The sequence below is a fragment of the Trematomus bernacchii genome, unplaced genomic scaffold (assembly GCF_902827165.1).
Source record: "Trematomus bernacchii unplaced genomic scaffold, fTreBer1.1, whole genome shotgun sequence".
Lineage (NCBI taxonomy): Eukaryota > Metazoa > Chordata > Actinopteri > Perciformes > Nototheniidae > Trematomus > Trematomus bernacchii.
The window spans coordinates 3,462,003-3,483,887 of NW_022987899.1; the positions used below are offsets into that span (position 1 = coordinate 3,462,003).

General features: G+C 40.2%; 1 protein-coding gene across 3 annotated transcripts in view; it reads left to right on the plus strand.

The window, feature by feature from the left end:
• veph1 (ventricular zone expressed PH domain-containing 1) overlaps nt 1-21,885 on the plus strand; it is an 81,174-nt gene that overhangs the window by 55,188 nt on the left and 4,101 nt on the right. For all 3 annotated transcript variants that reach the window (XM_034114620.1, XM_034114621.1, XM_034114622.1), the window contains exons 10-13: nt 971-1,110; nt 1,843-1,977; nt 10,662-10,776; nt 19,330-19,466. In XM_034114620.1, the coding sequence (XP_033970511.1) occupies nt 971-1,110; nt 1,843-1,977; nt 10,662-10,776; nt 19,330-19,466 (527 nt within the window). The remainder of the gene's footprint in view (nt 1-970; nt 1,111-1,842; nt 1,978-10,661; nt 10,777-19,329; nt 19,467-21,885) is intronic.

Sequence of the window (21,885 nt, forward strand, 5' to 3'; positions counted from 1 at the left end):
ATGCATTTGAAAGGAAATTATGTTTACCTTCATAGCAAGAAAAATAAATGAAGGTGGAGTTTTATCACTTTGAACCACTTCAGTCACTCGTATAGTTTTACTTTACTGTTATTAAAGCATGTAGAAGATATCCAGCATAGCCAAGAGTTGTTACAGTTTTCTGACAAGAACTAAAATACACTTTATTTATTTAAATATGATCTCTAGGGAGAAGATTGATACCACGAATACATAAGGCTAAAGCCAGCAGCCAGTTATCTTAGCATCTCAGCTCAACATAACTCAGGTCAATCCGTACAAAACATTGCAGTCTTGTCTGAGGTTATACGAGTCAGTTTATTTTGTCTGTCAAGAGCTTATAGATGAAAACATGTCAGGCATGGAGAGAGCTTCCCCTTCCTTTATAAACAGTATTTTTGGGGGTTGGACAACTATCACATGCTTTGCTTTGAGTGTTATCCATCTATAGCTTTATTTATGGTAACGTATACCATGAAGCAAATTAACGTATTACCAAAATTGTGTAATTATTGCTTTTAAAACAGAAGAAATCGTGAATCTGTTTTACCAGTTAAATCAGAACCAAATGCTGCACAACATCTTATTTTACATACAGCTAAAATAATACTTAACTTTGTGTACATGACATGAAATGAATACGAACTACGAAAATAAGGCACGTAAAAAAGTCTATTGTTTTATTTTGATTCAAATTACCGGATTATTTCCATGTGAAGCACAGAAACCAGCTTTGAGGTGGCAGTGTGTGGGTGGTGGTGGTGGTGGTGGAGAAGACGTTTTGTGATGGTTACGAGCCGCCATGTCCTTGCATGCTATGAATCACTCTGTAAATATGCTCCTAAGGTTATACAAGTCCATATGTGCAAGAGACAGAGAAAGTATAACTGACTGGTTTTACTTTAATGCCAGATGCATTAAAGTGTGTTTTATATGTTTTTGTGTGTGATAGATTCCAATCGAGGATGTGTGGCCAAGCTGTCGTTCTCCTGTCCTCTCAAGGGCCACTACTGTCTGTACGCCAAGTCCTGCTTCAACATGACCAGCAGACAGCCTCATCTCTGGATTCACATCATGCTGCTGCATCTGCAGGTGAAGAGAAAATAGGTTTTTATGAATGATAAACAAAAAATGGTCTGTTCCACTGCGTACCAACGGCTGGAACTGCAGCGATGGCAACGTAAAATGACAGAAGCACTGATCGAGGTTTTCTGTAACTGTCCAAGTCTGTTCGCATTTTCTTTTACCAGTCTTTAAACACTACAGAGCCCATACCGTGTTCCTGTTAGTGTTTATTTCCTGTCTGTCTTCTTCTGTTGTTCCCTTTATTGTTTACTTCCTGTCTGTCTTCTTCTGCTGTTCCCTTTAGTGTTTATTTCCTGTCTGTCTTCTTCTGCTGTTCCCTTTAGTGTTTATTTCCTGTCTGTCTTCTTCTGCTGTTCCCTTTAGTGTTTATTTCCTGTCTGTCTTCTTCTGCTGTTCCCTTTAGTGTTTACTTCCTGTATGTCTTCTTCTGTTGATCTCTCTGATGTCCAGCTCTCTGTCTTTTAACCTCTTTCGTTCTCTTGTTCTCTTTTTCCTTTCTTTACTGGGGACAGTTTAGCCGTAAATTAATCTAAAGTTTTGTTCTCTCCACAAACGTAAAAGAAAATATTCAAAAAGTATTCCACTGTGTTTTCTGATGGAGAAAGAAAATTATGTTTGTTTTCCACAGCTGACGTTAAATTGACATGGTTTTAATATAAAAATGTGTGAAAAGTAGCTTTGTTTTACCAACATTGTATCTACCTTTCCTCTGTGTTTATGTCATTTTCTTTTTACCAGAGTAAGTCCAGTGTCGCTCTGTGCTCCAGGGATGAGTGTGTCCAGAAACTCGCTTCTCTTTGGGAGAAGACGCAGCTGAAAGGAGCTCACAGCTTCCCAAAGGCCATGACGCAGCAAACCACCCCACACAGGAAGGTACTGAACAACAGTGTGTGTGTGCGAATATGTGTGTGTATGTGAATATGTGTGTGTCTGCGAATATGTGTGTGTGAGCTTCTGTCACCGGCAGAGGGAATGAAGTCATTGGCAGTAAAAAAAAATCTCTTACCTAGGAAAGCGTCAAAGTTCAACATCCACTTTGTTTAAACATGGAATGCACTAAGTGGACATTTCTATATACAAGGCCTCTCCCATCATCTTAATCATGTCTGTCTGTGCGTGTGCGTGTGCGTGTGCGTGTGCGTGTGTGTGTGTGTGTGTGTGTGTGTGTGTGTGTGTGTGTGTGTGTGTGTGTGTGTGATGTGTGTGTGTGTGTGTGTGTGTGTGTGTGTGTGTGTGTGTGTGTGTGTGTGTGGTGTGTGTGTGTGTGTGTGTGTGTGTGTGTGTGTGTGTGTGTGTGTGTGTGTGTCTGTGTGTGTGCCCCTCATAATGTGACATGCTAAGTGGTCGCTAGGAAATAATTGGACCAACAAAGAAAACACAGCTGTGGTTTGTCTTTCTTTAAACGCTTGTTGTGGCTCACATCGAGCAGCTCTGGTTGACATATGGAGAATGAACATACCCAGGTATTCATAAACACAAATTCATTATAAGATAATAATTAATCACACAGAGACAAAGAACTCCACTACACATTGAAGTCCTGAGTTGATATTGTTATTCAGGAAAAGTTTGTAGGCATTAAATAATTATTCACTATAAATGAATATAAGGATTGCTAAGCAGGGATTTATTGTGTTAGTTTTAATGTTCAAAAAGCTCTTTAATTTTCTCATACTGCCTGTGCTGCAGCACCTCTTTTCACCCTCTGTCTGAAACCAGAGCCCAGTCTGCTCTGATTGGCTAGCTGGCCTGCTCTGTTGTGATTGCTCAGCCTCTACAAATGTCCCGCCCCTTAGCCTAACGTACAATGTGTTGGAGTGCTATCTTACAAAGAAGAAATCAAATCTGATCCCTTTACAACAAACACATACACTCGTTTTAGTTTTTTTACTAATATTGTAATCCTGCTAGTAATCCCCAGTTTATAGAAATGTAACAGTAATCAGATTTTTGGTTATGTAACTGTGAGGGAATACAGTTACCTGTTTTGTATTCTGATTACGTGATCCTGTTACATGTAATCCAATACTCCTCAGACCTGCCAAGAATACCATGTAAACCAACAGAATGACTTTTCATATATTTTCTTTTTGCTTCAAATGGGTTCAGTTTGATTTCCCAGGGACACAACCTCTCCCTTAATCCATATGTTCTGCATTTCCTCTTTGCTTTATTTTCCTCTCTATTAAACCTAAAACTCCACCATCGTCAGCCAATCAGAAACACATGGAGCGGAAGAAGTAGAGATGCATACGGGAGGACAGCTAAATGAGACAGTAAAGGTTTATCTATTATATCTGTACTGACAGGGAGATTTAAAAGGCGACTGCAGGGCTTTATGAGGCTCCGGAGATTTAATAGAGCGCTTTTGACAACTCAGTTAAGTAGTTTTATGACACAGAGGTAATTGAAAACTGCTGTGAGCAAAGATGAGAGGAAGGTATGAGCTTCAATTATTACCTGGAAAGAAATGATTGGGAAAGATACATTAACAATAAAAATGTTATTGGTTAAAGCATGGAAATAGTTCAATCATCAGTCAGGGGTCAAGATATAAAAATAAAACGATTAAACTTAAATGAGCCCCAAGAAATTAGTGAGCTGCACCATCATCGTGTTCATCACAGGAGACATCAATCAGTAAGAGGGAGGAGAGGGGAGGAACGAAAGGACATGATGGTGAAAAATGGGGAAGAAGTGTGCAGGCAAGAGTGATTAAGATGAAGCAAAAAATAATACGTTAGAGAAAAGTGTTAAAAAAGAATGGAAGAAGAGTGAGGCTATGGGTACAAGACATACAAATACATATTACACATAGAGCACGTGTGTCAAACTCAAGGCCCGGGGGCCAAATCAGACCCTTGGTGGATTTAATTTCGGCCCGCAGGATCATTTTTGAATTTAATTAGATCTGGCTCGCCGGTATATTGCACGCACACCTTCACTCAATCCTGAGGATCTCCTCAGCTCAGAGCCTGAGCCCAAACATTGATGACCTTGCACCCAAGATGAGATGCCAAGTATCTGGCTTGAACTAGCATCACAGAGCAGCACACTGAGTTTACATGGATGTTTCCTTCTGCACTTTTTCTCTCACGACAACAGGGCATGTTTGGTTTTTTCTTTGAGGGAAATTGTTTTTTTGAAGCTGTTGTTGGCCTGTGGAAAAATGTACTCATAAGAAATGACTCTGGAAAAGCTGCAGATAGAGCCATAAGAAATGAATGCAACTGATTATTTATTGTTTAATGTTGTTTTTATAGGCAATTATTTAAGCTTTGTTAGTTCCAGGTTTAATATGTGCAATAAGTTCATTTCAATACGTTTTGCAATAAACATTGAACCAGTCCGTCCCTCGACTAGTACAGATATTTTTATTTTGGCCCACTGTGTATTTGAGTTTGACACCCCTGACATAGAGTATATTCACACATATATATATGCTAACATAAGTATACATACAATAATACATAAATGCGTCCTTGTTTGGATAGAGATCCACAATTCCAGAAAGTGAGATCAAGAGAAGGAAGATTTAAAAAAACAATAATAATAATAAATACATTTGAAAAAATAACAACACAAATAACTCAGGGATCATTTAGAAGTATTTGGTTGTTTGTCATGTGGAATAAGACTAAAAAACAACGTACTGGTGAGATTGAATAACATGCAGAATAGAAAACGCAGGAGGATGGTGGGAAGATGTTGGAATAGGCAGAATAAAATAGGAAATGGTTGGGGTCCTTTTCACAGAGGATGTGGCAAGAGAAAGAGGTAAGGAGGAAAGACATGGCATGTGGAAGCCTGAGAGTGGAGATACTGCATCTATTGTTTCACCACTGCTCTGTCTCTAGCCCACAGTGAGAGTGTTTGTTGATACAAGTTTAGAGTAGATAAAGTGTGGTGGAGGAAGAGGATGAAGGAGGAAGGCTGAATACCAAGAGATAAAGTGGAGCTTAGGAAAGAATGGAGACTGGTTAGATGAACATATTTGGGGAAGGAAAGACCAAACAAAGCAGGATGGGAAGACAAAAGAAAGGGCAAAAATATATGTGTTTTTTTAGAATTGTTGCCTCTCTTTGCCTGCTTTAAATGGATTGTATTACACAGCTTAGTTGAATACTTGATTATGATTGGTCAATTTGAACATTCCAGAGGTCTGCTATTTATAGATGGAAGACCATTGCTAAGGAGAACAGACCGCTGCTAAGGAGAACAGACCGTTGCTAAGGAGACTAAGGAGAACAGACCGTTGCTAAGGAGACTAAGGAGAACAGACCGTTGCTAAGGAGAACAGACCGTTGTAAGGAGAACAGAACGTTGCTAAGGAGAACAGACCGTTGCTAAGGAGACTAAGGAGAACAGACCATTGCTAAGGAGAATCAAGGGAATGTGTGCAGTCATATTTAACCAAAGTAATAAGTCTGGTCAATTTAACACCAGCTGTTGAAAACAAACATTAGTTTTCCACCATCAGAAAACACAGGGGAATCATTTTTGAATATTTTTATATTTGTGGGGATCAATATACTTTGGAGTCATGATGACTAAACTGTCCCCTTAAAGAATAGAAAAATAGAACAAGAGAAGGTAGCGAGGTTAAAAGACAGAGAGCTGGATGTCAGAGAAATCAACAGAAGAAGACAGACAGGAAGTAAACACTAACGGGAACAGCAGAAGAAGACAGACAGGAAGTAAACAGGGAACAGCAGAAGAAATTAAAGCACGAAAGTCAGAGAGACAAAAACAAAACCTGCTCCTTGTTTATTCTCTTCCTCCACTCCCCTTTCCAACACTCCCTCTTCTCATCCACTCACCTTTCTCCTGACTCACACTCCCCTCTCTGCTCCTCCTTCTGCCTCCACCTCCCTCTGTCTTTATGTTTTTCTGGTTAAGTTATTTAAAAAACCTCCAGAAAGCTTCTCTGTCCTCTCGTCTCCTCTACTGTCCTCTCCTCTTTGTCCCATCTCTTCTCATCTCATTGTATCTCTCCTTGTCTCCTCTCCTCTTCTGCATTCTCCAGATTCAAATTAACTTGTACAACCTCCTCAACAAGATTACTATTATAACTGACTTACTGTGTGTCTTCTTTGAACTTTGAACACTTACTACAGACTGATTTAATTCCTCTTGTTTAATATATAGCCTTTTAAAACTGAGCATTAGAGCAGATTCAGTGCAGTTTTCCATCCCTGCTGATATTGTTATCCGTCACGTTTGGATAAAATCTTGCATCTTGATCAAATTATAGGAGAAAAAAAGTACCACCAGGAGAGCAACATGCTTCCATTTCCCCTGTTCCTCCTCCCTATCCCCTACGCAAAAATAAATTAGTTTATTTTTGATCAACACCAGCCGTAAAACAAAGCTACAGTCAACAGCAAGTTAGCTTAGCTTAGCATCATGACTTGAAACAAGTGGAAACAGCTAGCCTTGCCCTGGCTGAAGATAACACAATCTGCCCTATTCTGCTTTTTGGGGTTTTCCCTTTCCTGTAGTGTGTTAAATAGGTTTCAGTGCATGTAAATGGTCTGCAATGGCTAAAATCCCTGTGTAAAGTCCTCTTTTAAAGGTTACTAATTAGTGTGACATTGTTCTGGTTTAAGCTGCACATATGATAATGATTTACAGAAATCAGCTGCGTGCTAAACAAGTGACGGAGGTGACGTGAGGATAGACGGATTATATTCAGACTCACATAATCCAGCCATTGTTCCTTCATCTCTTTATTGAATCCACGTCTCTGCTCCTGATGAGTGTAATATGGTTTTGATGTCCTCTTCAGCCTGTTGCCCAGTTGCACATTTGTCACTGTAAACACAGCGGCTTCCTCCTGAAGGCTCATTCAAAACACACACAAATCATTTACTCCCTGCATCATAGCCTGTCAGCTGTGAGCCGTGCGGTGACACACAAATTGCTCTTAATGGACAAATGCTACCTTACTCGTATAATGTAATGACTCATCCAATGTGATTTATCCTCTCTGACTCACAGCGTGTCTTACATCGGTTTTCCGCTTCTGATTTTATTTGTTTGTTGCTGTTTCAAAGAAAGATGATTCACATCAGCTTTGTAATCACTTAACAATGTTAATGCCTTTTTAATACCCTTGAAATTCTTTTAGGAATGATTTGGTAGAAAAAAACAAACAAACAATTCTGAGTAAATCAAGAATTATTCAATGTGTAAATGTCACAAGTTATTCCTGTTTGCAATCCTCAAAAGGAGTTTTTGTTCTGGGCACAATTTGACTTTAGCTACTTTTATCTGTGTCACATTATTTCATTATTCCCTTAAATGAGTATCCTGGATTCAACAGAATTGATCGCCATTGACTGGACAAAGTATTTTGATAATTTACTTAAAGGTCCCATGTCATGGCCATTTCTACTGATCATAATTCCATTGTTGAGGTCTACTAAAATAAATGTATATTGTGCAATTTTCCAAACTCACATTGGTTTCTCATACAGCATCTCTGTATAGTCTGTGTATTCACTCTCTGTCCTAAACGGCTTGTTGGAGCTCCTGCCCCCCCCCCTCCCTGTGAGCCCAGTGGCCGTCTGCGAGACAGCGAGACACAGCGAAACCCAGCCCGAAACACACACCCGCAGCCTGGCTGGGAGTTTGTGTGTGTGCCCAGGCTGAGTTCTGCGGTGTCTCGCTGTCTCGCCGACCCCACACCAGTGAGCCAGCTCACAGTGTCCCGCTCCTCGCAGCAGCGAGCCTCGCAACGTCCCGCCGAGTGTGTGTGTGTGAGGAAGTCCGCGTATTGGTCCAAACGTAACGGCTCCGCGGACGTAACGTAACGGCTCCGCAGATTGGTACATTTCGACCAATCTGCGGAGCCGTTACGTTACATCACTATACCCGAAATACGTCACTATACCCAAGAAGTAAACAATGGAAAAAGAGAAATCTCCAACGAGGTGTTCTGGGGCAGCATACACAGGTCTTTTCTGTGTTAGAGTTTTACTCGCTACAGGGTGTACTTTGAGGGTTTGTGACTCTGCAGACCGTTTACATGCATAAAAAGCTACATAACACACAAGGGGACGGGTATTAACCAGAAAAGCATGACATGGTACCTTTAAATAAAGTGGCTATAATCAATATGTCTGAATCTGCAGCTCCTCGTGGCATCACAGAGCTTTACTGTGAGTTTAACACAAATGTACTGGTGAATATGGTTTTCTATGGGAGAGGATTAGAGTTCAAAAGGATTATATCACCTACAATGTGTTGGAGCGCTAGCTAATAGAAGCACGAGTGTTACATACTGATGTCATCATGTTGCAGGAAACTCCGTCTGGGGGGAACTTTGGGATCTTAGTCTTTGCAGACCATTTACATGCACACAAACCTATATAACGCACTACGGGAAAGGGAAAAACCCCAAAAAGCAGAATAGGTCCTAAGGGTAATATTTTTTAAATTCTCTCTCTTGTTTTCTTTATTCAGTCTTCTACGTTCCCCTCTTCATCCAGCTTTCTGTGTCACACATTCTCAGATGTATCAGTATTAATCATTATTAGGATGTTGTACAGTTGCAACATGTTTCTCCTCAGTTCCCTGAATCGTATCTATAAATAATGTTCGCAGAAAACCACACATGTTCCTGTTTATCTGTATCTGCAGGCAGAGCCGTTTCACCTCAAATGTTGACTTTTAACACAACAACTCTGAATCTAAAAGCGCTGTCACTCTTTCAATCATGTGTGTGCTTGCTTGTGAGTGTGTGTGTGTTTTAAAATATAGGGTCCAATGGGAATACACACATTAAAAGCAGCATTTACAACCTTGCTCATTAACATCAAGGACTCAGGTCGAGAGGTCCAAAACACACCATTAGCTTAGCGTTACAGCTACCTGTTTTTATTACACTCCTCAAATACAGCTCCCTCTGGGGGTCTCATGGTGAGAAATAAAACTCTTAAATAGATGATCAGAAAATGAAAAAAGACTTCAGAGACTTGTGCCTTTTGGTGGTCGGGATATAAATTTAATTCTAGAGAGATTAGCGTTGCACAGCAATCATAGCAATGCGAGTTATTGTACATAAAATACAGTATGAGCACACACACACACACACACACACACACACACACACACACACACACACACACACACACAATAAGGATATTTAATATCACAAGGAGTTAAGGACTAATGGCAGTAATTAATCATCTTCTTAAATGTTTCTGTTTTCCGCCATAACAGTCGTAAGATAAATGTGTTTTATCTCCTGGGTTTAACTGTCACTGAAGTATATTTGTGTGTTTTGAAGGAAAGTATAACTGATACCATGTGCAGGGGGTCTACAGGGATAGTTATCGGTTTCCATTACACACACACACGCACGCACACACGCACACGCACGCACACACACAGACACAGACACAGAGGCACAGTCCATAACTGGAATGTCAAGCACCTCTAAGAGTCGAGGGTCACTCATCATTATGTGTTTGTGTATGTGTGTGTTACTGCATTTAGATCAGCTGTAATAGATTTCTTTGGGCTGGTTTATCGTCTCCTGTGACTTATTATTTCCTCAGTGTTTCTGTGCTTTAATACTGGTTTGTGCTGTAAAGAATTGGGCGATAGAGATAGCACTTGATCAGAATCAACCTGACAACTCATACATTTAGTTTGTTTCATCTGGACACACCTGTTATCAACACAATAGAGCCTTTTTTGGGGGGAGGTTCTCCACAAACATAGTATGACAACATATGTAAGGGATCGTGTGCAGCAAGGCGGTTATTAATGGAGAAAAAACACAGACAGGGTGATCAGTATCTCGACTGACGGTCTGATAGCAGAACTATCGAAGGTCTGAATTGACCAATCACAATCAAGTATTCAACCAAGCCATGTAATAATATAGAATAACATACCTTATATTCCTTTTCTTGTTTTAATTAAGTCCTACGGTTGGATGAATAGGCTTTCACATCAAGGACCTGGGCCAGAAAACAGTGAACACACTTGAAAATGTAGTCTCTAGTGCAGTACAGTTTGCATTATGTGTTAAAAACCAACATGGAAGTGGACTGCTAATGGAATAAAACAGTTTAAAAGGGATTTCTCAGCCGCATGGGTCTCTTTGGAAATCTCTAAAATATGCTCTGCATGCACCAGTATCATTCTCCACCGACAATATAAACACATGGGACATACATGATGAAGTAAGTGAACTTAAGTATGGAGCAACATTTCTAATATGAAAGCTAAGAGGCGTGGGAATGGAGGTATGGGGCATTCTACTCAGGCATGGTACAAATCACTTGCACCTTATAGGAAAACATGTGCAGATGTAAAATAAACAAAATAATAGTTGGATAGAGTGGACTCTTTTTGGCAAATAGGCCTTATGAACAACACAAGGACCCTGAAACTGAATCAGCCGCCGTACATTTTATTATTTACATCTGTACTGTGAAATGTCTTCTGTGGAACAATCTCTATTGTCAATATTATAAGTAAAAAGTTCAAATATAATTTCAGGACCTATAATAAATATTCCTTTTCCTCCTCTTCTGTCTCAGGACCTGGACAGTCTCCAGGTTCAGCTGGACGAGGTGCGCTTCTTCGACCTGTTCGGCTACAGCGAGGAGGGGGGTTGGCTCTGCTTCATGTGCAACAACCCTGAGAAGGCCACAGGTACACACACACACACACACACACACACACACACACACACACACACACACACACACACACACACACACACACACACAGGCAACAATGTACATATTCTCAGAGGTGGAAATGAATAAGTACATCTATTCAAGTGCTCTACTTATGGGCTTATATTTTTGTACTTTTACTTAAGTTACATTTTGCCAGACTTCTTCTTGTAACAGTACTTCTACACTGTAGTTGTATTACTTTTACTTAAGTCAAAGACCTGAGTACTTCTGCCACCTTTGCATATACTCAGTACGAGTTCACATTAGTTAAGGGGAGGCTGTGGCTCAGTGGATAGTGTGCTGGACTTCGAATCAGGGGATAGCAAGTTCGAGCAGTCAGCATGTCGTTGTGTCCCTGGGCAAGACACTTCACCCCAAATTGCTCCTGTGGGGATTGTCCACAGTACTGAATGTATGTAAGTCGCTTTGGATAAAAGCATCTAACAAATGACATGTAATGTAATAATAAGTATATGTACAGGCATAACCAAGTTTGTTTCATACAAACAAAAAGAGAAGATTATTAAAACATTTTTTCATCTAGGCAATCAGAGCGGACTGGGCTCTGGTTTCAGACAGAGGGTGAAAAATAAAGAGCTTTCTGAACATTAAAGCATGGAGACATGTCACAGTAGAGTCACAAAATACAAATATGAACCTGAAAGTGTGCATAATATTTATTAAGATAATCATTATTAAGAAAACGTTTAATTTGTGTACATATAAATCGACAGGTTAATAAATAAGTCAATGATGATGAACAGGCTGATGAAATAAGATACAAATCATAAATGCATAGCCAAAAATCTGAAGCAGAGACTAAAACAGTCAAATGAATTTGATAAATTGACTCTCTCTCCTCTCTCTTTTTCTCCTATATTAACATGAAATGACTCACTTTGACAGACTGTATCCACTGAGGTTTCATCTGTCTTCTCTAAACAGAGGAAGTAAAGTGGGATGTTAAAAGATTTGATTTCATGTTTTGTAAACGTGTCACCATCACAGTGCGGAGCTGCCTGGGATGTTTTCACTCAAAATGCCTTCAGGGGGAATGATCTTTTCCCAGAACAGTGGAGGTAAACGGAGCGGAGAGCGGCTTTTAGTTAATGGCTGCCAGTCTGATTTGAAAGGTCCAGTAATGAGTCAATCAGGGGCATCATGATTCACTTCTGATTAGTTTACTTTGGGCCGCGGTACTCACTTAACCCCCGCCGATGACCTGATGAAGTCAGTCTTGGAAAAGTGGCCAGATCCTTAAATCACATTTAGATTACTGTGTGTGTGTGTTTCCTCTACACACTGGAGACTTAAAGCAGTGTTAAACATGACAACATCTAAAAAGGAATAAGCAGTGGAATAAATACATTTCCTCTAAAGTAAAGTAGAAGTACTTGCACTCAGGCTTAGGGAGTAACGGTAATGGTGGATGTATGTAAAAACTTAAAAAGAGCATATTAAAGTATTATATATATTATACATATTATATAGTGTTTGCTGTAAAAGGATCAGATTGTATGTCTTCTTTGTAAGCTGTACAAAGAAGACATAAATACTAGGCGAATACTTTAAGGGTGATTTTATACGCCTACTGCCTGAATCTGCTTTGTGGATTTCACTTTCTTTGGTTCATTTGTTCTGTTTTTAATTCAGTAGGTGAACCTATATGTTAATCAAATAGTGTGTGTGAGCTTAACTGTGTGTATTAAACTAAAACAGAGCATTTTCTGTTAGCTCAGATTTTATTCCAGCTTTTTTAAACTGTAGTATGTGTTCATGTGTTTCTTTGTTGGTGTATAGGCTACTGCCTGAATATGCTGAATGAAAGGCAGGTTTTCCTATAAATAAAATCTCTGAGCAGAGGACACATTTTTTATCCTAAATATCTTGGTTTCTTCTTTTCTGAGGTCACATTGTTCTGTTGTGCCTGTTAGTCTCACATCAGGGCAGTTATTGGTGATATAGGAGGACTTGAAAGAGGGAAGTCTGTTGCAAATGTTTTGGGATGAAGAAATATGCAGGCTGGGGAGATCAAAGGTACAAATGAAATGGTACGGCTTCTAAGAACTTTAAATCAACAATAAGTGGCAGTAAACGTGCATCCCATCGTGCGTGTGTGTGTGTGTGTGTTTATGTATGTTTATGTGTTTTAGACAGAGAAAGGTTCACATTACTGCATCAGTGTCTCTCAGGTTTTTATGTCGTGATAAACAACTTGGGTTATGTGAGCTTAGTTTTTTTTTTTAAATGTCTAGAAAATTGAGCATGCTTCTTTGATTTTTCAAACATACATCATAAGTGTGCAATATAACTTCTCTCAAATTACACACACACCAGCTCTTTTCTGTTTCTTGTTATCTGTGAATTGCTAGATTTCTTTCACCAACTGTTGATCAGTGGGGCCAAAATATAAACCAAAAGAACACAATTATATTTACCAATCATGTCTTTTGTTTGTACATTACAATTGGGTTTTGTGACAGTGGTTTTTACATGCCACTGCGAAAAGGTTTCCCAATTTGGGATTCATAAACTATATCTAATCTAGTCTAAACATGTGTTAAAACCCAACAGAACAGAGTTGAGTCACTCTTATATTTTCTAATACATTTATACAAAGACCCAGACATGCCTCCTGTATCTGATAAAACCTGTAAAACATATTGAGACACACATTACTTCACTGTTCAGCTAACACACACACACTGTTCACCTCAGCAGTGATGGGACTTTTCAATGAAACAGGAAATGAACACATTCCTCTGTAATTACACAGCAAACAGCGTGTACTTGAGTACGTGTGATATGAGTCGCAGTCACTTTCTGTTACTTGTAAGTCAGTGAATTTAACAGTCTTATATTGATATATGTGTATGTACATGTGTATTCCCTGGAGGGAGACAGGGGACCCCTCTGTGACCTTAACCACCTGAGGCCTAACATATTTGTCTCAGTCACATGAACTCAGTGGCCTCAAACAACGCTGTCAGTCAGCTGATCCTCAGTCAGCTGATCATCAGTCAGCGGTCGACTCTCTGCTGCATAACTCTGAGGAAACAGGGCTACCTTCATCTTGTGAAAAACATTGATACATCACACTGTGACCATGTAGTCGTGTATGTGAATGTCCCAACCATTAATGCAGCCTGTTGCAGTTTCTCCCGCTAGATTTAGTTTATTTTCAACTTTTTTGTTGTTAATAACCTCTATTAGTAACTTATTAAGCTGTACCCTCAGTAAACTTTCTCGTAGAGAGATTTTGTTTTGTTTGTTTCGACCAGTCTATGGTTTGGACGTTGAGTTGCTGTTGATGTGCGTCCACTACATGGCAGCCTTGTTTACACCAGGGACAGCTGATTGCACTAAAGCAAGCTAGTAGCTAGCATGCTGGTAGGAGCAATAGCTATCCCCACTGAAATCTGGAGAAGAACAAAGAGGATGCTGGGTAAACTGAAGAGACAAAGGAGGTGACCTGGGTCCAGATTTATGGAAAAGGAGATATAAGCCATGCCTCCCCCCTATCATCATAAGGTCACTGGCTGATGAAATGGATGAGCTAACGGCGTTAGCCAGGAGTCAGACGGAATATCTTGAGTGTAGTTTAATGAGCTTTATCGAAACATGCTTGCACCAGATATCTGACTACAACGTTCCCATCGATGGCTTCTGGAATGTTTGGACCGACAAGGATAGCAGTGAGAGCTTCATCGTGTTTTCATCATGAGCCTGAGTCTTCATCATGTCTTCATCATGATCCTGAGTCTTCATCATGTCTTCACCACGAGCCTGAGTCTTCATCATGTCTTCATCATGATCCTGAGTCTTCATCATGTCTTCATCATGATCCTGAGTCTTCATCATGAGCCTGAGTCTTCATCATGATCCTGAGTCTTCATCATGTCTTCATCATGAGTCTGAGTCTTCATCATGAGTCTGAGTCTTCATCCTTTCTTCATCATGAGTCTGAGTCTTCATCATGTCTTCACCATGAGTCTGAGTCTTCATCATGTCTTCATCATGAGTCTGAGTCTTCATCCTTTCTTCATCATGAGCCTGAGTCTTCATCATGTCTTTACCATGAGCCTGAGTCTTCATCATTTCTTCATCATGAGTCTGAGTCTTCATCATGTCTTCATCATGAGTCTGAGTCTTCATCCTTTCTTCATCATGAGCCTGAGTCTTCATCATGTCTTTACCATGAGCCTGAGTCTTCATCATTTCTTCATCATGAGTCTGAGTCTTCATCCTTTCTTCATCATGAGCCTGAGTCTTCATCATGTCTTTACCATGAGCCTGAGTCTTCATCATTTCTTCATCATGAGTCTGAGTCTTCATCATTTCTTCATCATGAGTCTGAGTCTTCATCATGTCTTCATCATCCTTCTGTGTCTTCAGAGGATCTTTGTGTTGTGAAGGACATCTTAGATATATTGACCATATTTGCATGCTGTTTGCATTTTCATTATTTTAACATTTAACATAGTAAAAACTTCCACAAACACAGAAACAAGGAGCTGGTCTCGTGTTTCTATTGGTGGATCATCAAAGAGAGAGACAGTTAAAGTGTTGTAAAGGCCAAAGTGAAGCAAGAGGTTACTGCAACTCCCATAATGCTTTATGATTTACTTTAACTACTGGAATGCCTTTGAAGTGAGCAGTAATGAGTAGAGGGGTTTGTGTGTGTGTGTGTGTGTGTGTGTGTGTGTGTGTGTGTGTGTGTGTGTGTGTGTGTGTGTGTGTGTGTGTGTGTGTGTGTGTGTGTGTGTGTGTGTGGTGTGTGTGTGTGTGTGTGTGTGTGTGTGTGTGTGTGTGTGTGTGTGTGTGTGTGTGTGTGTGTGTGTGTGTGGTGTGTGTGTGTGTGTGTGTGTGTGTGTGTGTGTGTGTGTGTGTGTGTGTTTTTTTAACATACCAGAATAAGGTATGCAGGTTCAACATACGCTCTATCATTTACAAATTCTAATGGTTCAATAAGATGGGAGACATATGTCAACAAAATAAATAAAGGCCATAAAACAAGCTCACAATAGGTATATGATAATGTTTATTTATTAGTTGATATATATTTTTGCATTATCTCATAATCCCAATCTGTAAAAGCTGTCGCATAAAATGAAAGTACTCAAGTAAAGTACAAGTAACTCAAATGTGTATTTAGGTACAATACATGGGTAAATGTTTATTCTACAACTGCCATTATTTAATTTCTAAGCTTACCACATAAATAATACAAAGATAATAAACATTTTGTTTTTGTGGAACACGCAATTTGCATTCTAACCCTCCCTCGTGCCTTTACTTGTCGTTTTTCCCCCTGTAAGACTCTCCATCATTTCACCATCCATCAGTGAGGACACGCTGGACAGAAATTCTCCCCTCTAGGCGTTATGTTGCAAATTCAGGAAACTTGTTTACACAACCACATGTTTTCCTAACATTGGTAGTTACCAAGTGTGGTTTAAAGTCTCTGTTCTCCTCACACCTCTTCCTGTTGTTGTTTCTGCTAATGAGTTGACACTTTAGTCCTGTCCTGTTAGTTTCTTATATTATTCCCAAAAACAGTTCAAGAGTCTTTGGCAGATTAGTTTTTGCTTTTAAAGGGGCCCTATTATGCTTGCATTTTGCATGTTCAGGTTCATATTAGTATTCTGTTCCTCTACTGTGTCATGTCTCCATGCTTTAATGTTCAAAAAGGTCTATTTTTCTCACACTGCCTGTGCTGCAGCACCTCTTTTCACCCTCTGTCTGAAACCAGAGCCCAGTCTGCTCTGATTGATTAGCTGGCCGGCTCTGTTGTGATTGGTCAACCGCTTAGAGATGTCCCGCCCCTTAGCCTGTCATGTACATGTGTTTCAGGCAGGGCCAGATTTTGTATTTGTAAGCTTTCTATATGTGACTGATGATTTACTGGGATGCCATTCATCTGACTGAAACAATCACATTCTTTCCAAATGATCAGTCTTTGAGTGTGTGTGTGTGTGTGTGTGTGTGTGTGTGTGTGTGTGTGTGTGTGTGTGTGTGTGTGTGTGTGTGTGTGTGTGTGGTGTGTGTGGTGTGTGTGTGTGTGTGTGTGTGTGTGTGTGTGTGTGTGTGTGTGTGTGTGTGTGTGTGTGTGTGTGTGTGTGTGTGTGTGTGTGTGTGTGTGTGTGTGTGTGTGTGTGTGTGTGTGTGTGTGTCCTCTGCACATTGACTTACTGTCTGCCAGTTTAGACAGAGACACTGATTAATACAACTGGTGGTCAATAACACCCCAACCATTAAGGTCTGCCTCACCTAACAAAAATGTGTTTTGGGTGCAGAGATAAACTTGTCTGCTGCATAAATCATTCGGCCTCTCTTTGATGGATTTGTAGTCAGCTTGAGGCAGGTGCTAGAGTTCATAACACCGTATGTGAGACACGCTGACGTCAAAAACAAGGACATTAAGACACAACAGACACACTAAATACAGGAGATGTTCTCTAAGCATTTCATTTATCAGATCCCAACATGTCATCCGCTTCTTCTGCAAACATGCTAAAGAAACCAAGATATTTAGTGACATAAGTTTGTCCTCTGCTCGGAGATTTTATCTATAGGAAAACCTGCCTTTCATTAAGTATATTCAGGCAGTAGAACTACAATGAAAGTGCATTTTAAAATGTATTGTATCATAGTAATCCCCTTTTTATTTAGAAATGTAACAGTAATCTCAATAGGTATTTTTTTATGTATGTTTTGAGGTTACGTACGATACAAGACAATATGAGGCGATGTGATTCGATACGGTATGATAAGAAGAGACAATACAGTACCACACGGAACGAAGCGATACGATACTTCGATACCAAACACAACTATACAATACGAAACTATAGGATATGATACCAAAGGATACAATAAGATCAGATACGATACAATTTGGTTGAATACAATGCAATACGAGACAATGCGAAAAGACACGAGAGGAGAAGAGACGATACAAGACTATACGATGTAACTGTAAGAGAATACAGTGGCCTTTTTGAGTCATAAATGTATAATTTTGTCCATTACATATCAGACATACATTTTAATGCCCAAGAAAAGTTACGAGGCCCTTTTTTAATGCTGTTTAGTTTGGCATTCTGTCAAATTAAAAGTTATTTGATTTACATTGATGTACAACTGATGACCTTTGAAGGTTAGTCTTGTTTTGCATCAGGCACCTCTGTGAATCATCTTTCCTGCACACACACACACACACACACACACACACACACACACACACACACACACACACACACACACACACACACACACACACACACACACACACTCTCTTATCAGATTGCAGTCATCTCCTGATTGCTTTACTCATCGAGTGGGATACAAAGAGGGGCTCTGTCCTGGTTTACTGGCACCAAAACCTGAAGCTGCCAAACATCTGTTTTCTGGTCTGCAGATAAGTCTTACTGTGCAAACACACACACACACACACACACACACACACACACACACACACACACACACACACATACACATACACACACACACACACACACACACACACACACACACACACACACACACACACACACACACACACACACACACACACACACATATCAAACATTGACTGAAAACCAATCTGTGATCACTTTAATTCAAATGTTCCTGTTGGTCAGAACAACTTAAGAAGGGAATGTGTCTTCCAACTAAAATATACCTATGTACATAAACTTAAAAACACATTATTCCTGCAGTTATAGACACAAACACACATGCACACACACATGCACACACACATGCACACACACCACGGTCCAAATGCTTGATGCGGGTGAGATTCTAATCAGACCAGTCCAGGGTGTTCTCCTTTAATCACAAAGATAAAACGCTTTTGTTGATTTAAGCTCATTGACTAGAACGTGATAAACTCAAGTTTGCATGCCACAATTTCATGCAAATAAAATGCATTGTGCCAAAGGGTTTATTAAGCATCTTGTATTTAAATAAAATAAGGAGTAAAGGGAAATTCAGGACAGGATTAATGATGTGAGTATTAGATCAGCAGAGTGGCTACGTACGATACGAGACAATACGAGGCGATTCGATACAATACAAAACTATACGTGACGAAACAATATGGTACGATAATGCGATACGAGATAATACAAGACAATATTTTTACCCAGGTGCAAATAGACACTCCAAAAAAAGTTCAGTTGTTCAACTCTAATTGAGATGTTGGTCATCCAGATCAACTTTTGTGAACCAAAGAAGACATTTTGTATAACATGAATCCCATATTTATGCTGCTATGATACAGGATAGATAGAAAATAAAATAATTATGATCATACACTGGAAAATAGAAAAGCCAGATGCAACAAAATATTCTAACCATGTGTGGGGTCTTGTGAATTGTGTGGTGGGACGAATCTGGACTCTCATGGGGAATCAAAATCTATGGTCTAGAAATGCACTGGTCTTTTGCGAAACATGCCACATAGTTATTTATTTCACAACTACCATTTTTACTCATTGTGGACTTTTTTTCCCTCTAGTTGTGAACCAGGAGGGACAGCCGCTGATCGAGGGGAAGCTGAAGGAGAAGCAGGTCCGCTGGAAGTTCATCAAGCGCTGGAAGACCCGCTACTTCACCTTGGCAGGAAACCAGCTGCTCTTCCGGAGAGGCAAATCCGTACGTAGCCAGTAAAAACAATCGTTAAAGAGGCCCTATTATGCTTTTGGGTTTTTTTATTCCTGTAGTGTGTTATATTTGTTTCTGTGCATGTCAATGGTCTGCAAAGGCTAGAATCTGAAAGTTCCCTCTAGAAGGAGTTTCCCTACCACAAACTCACCCCCTGCCTGAATTGTCTCCATTGGACTCCTTTGTTTACTTCCGGAACATTGTGACATCACTACACAACACTGGGTTTCTATTGGCTAGCGCTCCAACACATTGTACGTGATAGGCTAAGGGGCGGGACATCTCGAAGTGGTTGACCAATCACAACAGAACCATCCAGCTAACCAATCAGAGCAGACTGAGCTCTGGTTTCAGACAGAGGGTGAAAAGACAGGCAGTATGAGAAAAATAAAGACTTTTCTGAACATAAAAGCATGGAGACATGTCACAGTAGAGACACAAAACACAAATATGAACCTGAAAATGAGCAGAATTTGTCCCCTTAATATTTAACTGTTCCATTTGAATCATGATGTATTAAACTGTGGAAATCTCATCCCGTGATCAACTCAACTGTCCCTCAAGAGCATCTGGTGAAACCGACTGTAAAAAACATTGGCCCCAGTAAGGACCCTTGGGGGACTCCCAAGGCCAAAAGCAATGACGCTGCAACAATATGAGTCATTCTCACCCACTTCCACCCAAAGCAGATATTATTACGCACAAGTAGCAAACACAGAGAAGTACGTGCAATTGAAAAAAGACAATTGACTTCCAAGTAACGATGAGGAGATTTCTCGGGGGGTTACAACAGCACAATTTTCCTTCAACTTCCCCTCTTTTTGGTGATTTACTGTAAGGTCGCGCAAAGTCTGAAGTCACTGATGACCAGCGTTGGGAAGTTAATTCACTCAAGTGTAATTATGACGTACTTGTACTTTACTTCATTATCTCCACATTATGCTACGTTACACTTCTTCTCTACTATAATTTGGAAGCAAATATTCTACTTTTTACTCAACTACATTTGTTTGACAACATACATTAGCAGAGGTGTGGACTCGAGTCACATGACTTGGACTCGAGTCAGACTCGAGTTACCAATTTGATGACTTTGGACTCGACTTGACAAAATCACAAAACACTTGCGACTCGACTTGGACTTGAACACCAATGACTCGGGACTTGACTTGGACTTGAGCCTTCTGACTTGAGGTGACTTGATAATTTAATTCAGGGGTCTCCAACACGCCGATCGCGAGCTGCCGTGAGGAGAGCAGACTCCCGTCGGGGAGAGCAGAATCTTCAGCCGGGGAGAGCAGAATCTTCAGCCGCTGCAACTCTTGCTGAGAATCCATGCAGGCAGGGGCGGGACTTTATTTTGCTGAGCCACCATGCGGCCAATCATATGCGAGGACACACTAGGATCATACCATTATGTGAAAGAAGGGTGGGGGGCAGACGCTCCAAAGACAGCAGGTGTAGTGGTACAGGCCAGCTACAGAGCCACGGGGAGACGGGGAGCCGGATTTAAATGCAAGCGCGTCGGAAGAAGTCAAGAAATGTGCGATAACCGAAGAAAGGAGCAGCTTCTGGCTGCATTTCAATGATATTGGAGAAAGCAAAGCTGAGTGCAGGATTTGTAAAATGAAAATAACCTTCAGAGCAGGGTTTTTTTTTTTGGTAACCACTCAGGATTTATTGTCAGAGGTGGGAGAAGTTCAGATCTTGTACTTGAGTAACAGTACCAGAGTGTAGGAATACTCGGTTACAATAAAAGATCCTGCATTCAAAATGTTACTCAAGTAAAAGTACAAAAGTATTAGCATCAAAATATAGTTAAAGTACCACCTGCAGAGGGATCTAGATTCAGGTGTTCTTTTCCCCATAGAGACCGCCTCGCTGCACATTATCCCTTGCATAAAGATAGATTGTGGGTCCCTTATAACATGTTGTACACAGTGGAAATAAACATTCTGGTCACCTCAACATTAGGGATCTTATACATTAAACTCCTTCTGAATCAAACCGTCACGGTAGCCTTACCTTACTGACCCCTCTTACAATAGAAGAAAAACACGTTACTTTACCAGCAAAGAGAAAATGAATTATTAAATTATTAATGTGACTAATAAAGAGCAGTTTGATTATTAAGTATTATTCTGTTGATCGATGTCATTACATTTGTTGAAAAGCACATAATGACTTGTTTAAGACTCGTTTTGTCAAAGTTTAGGACTTGGACTTGACTTGAACTTTCCCATCCTGACTTGAGACTTGACTCGGACTTGAGCGCAAAGACTTGAGACTTGACTCGGACTTGAGCGCAAAGACTTGAGACTTGACTCGGACTTGAGCGCAAAGACTTGAGACTTGACTCGGACTTGAGCGCAAAGACTTGAGACTTGACTCGGACTTGCAAAACAATGAC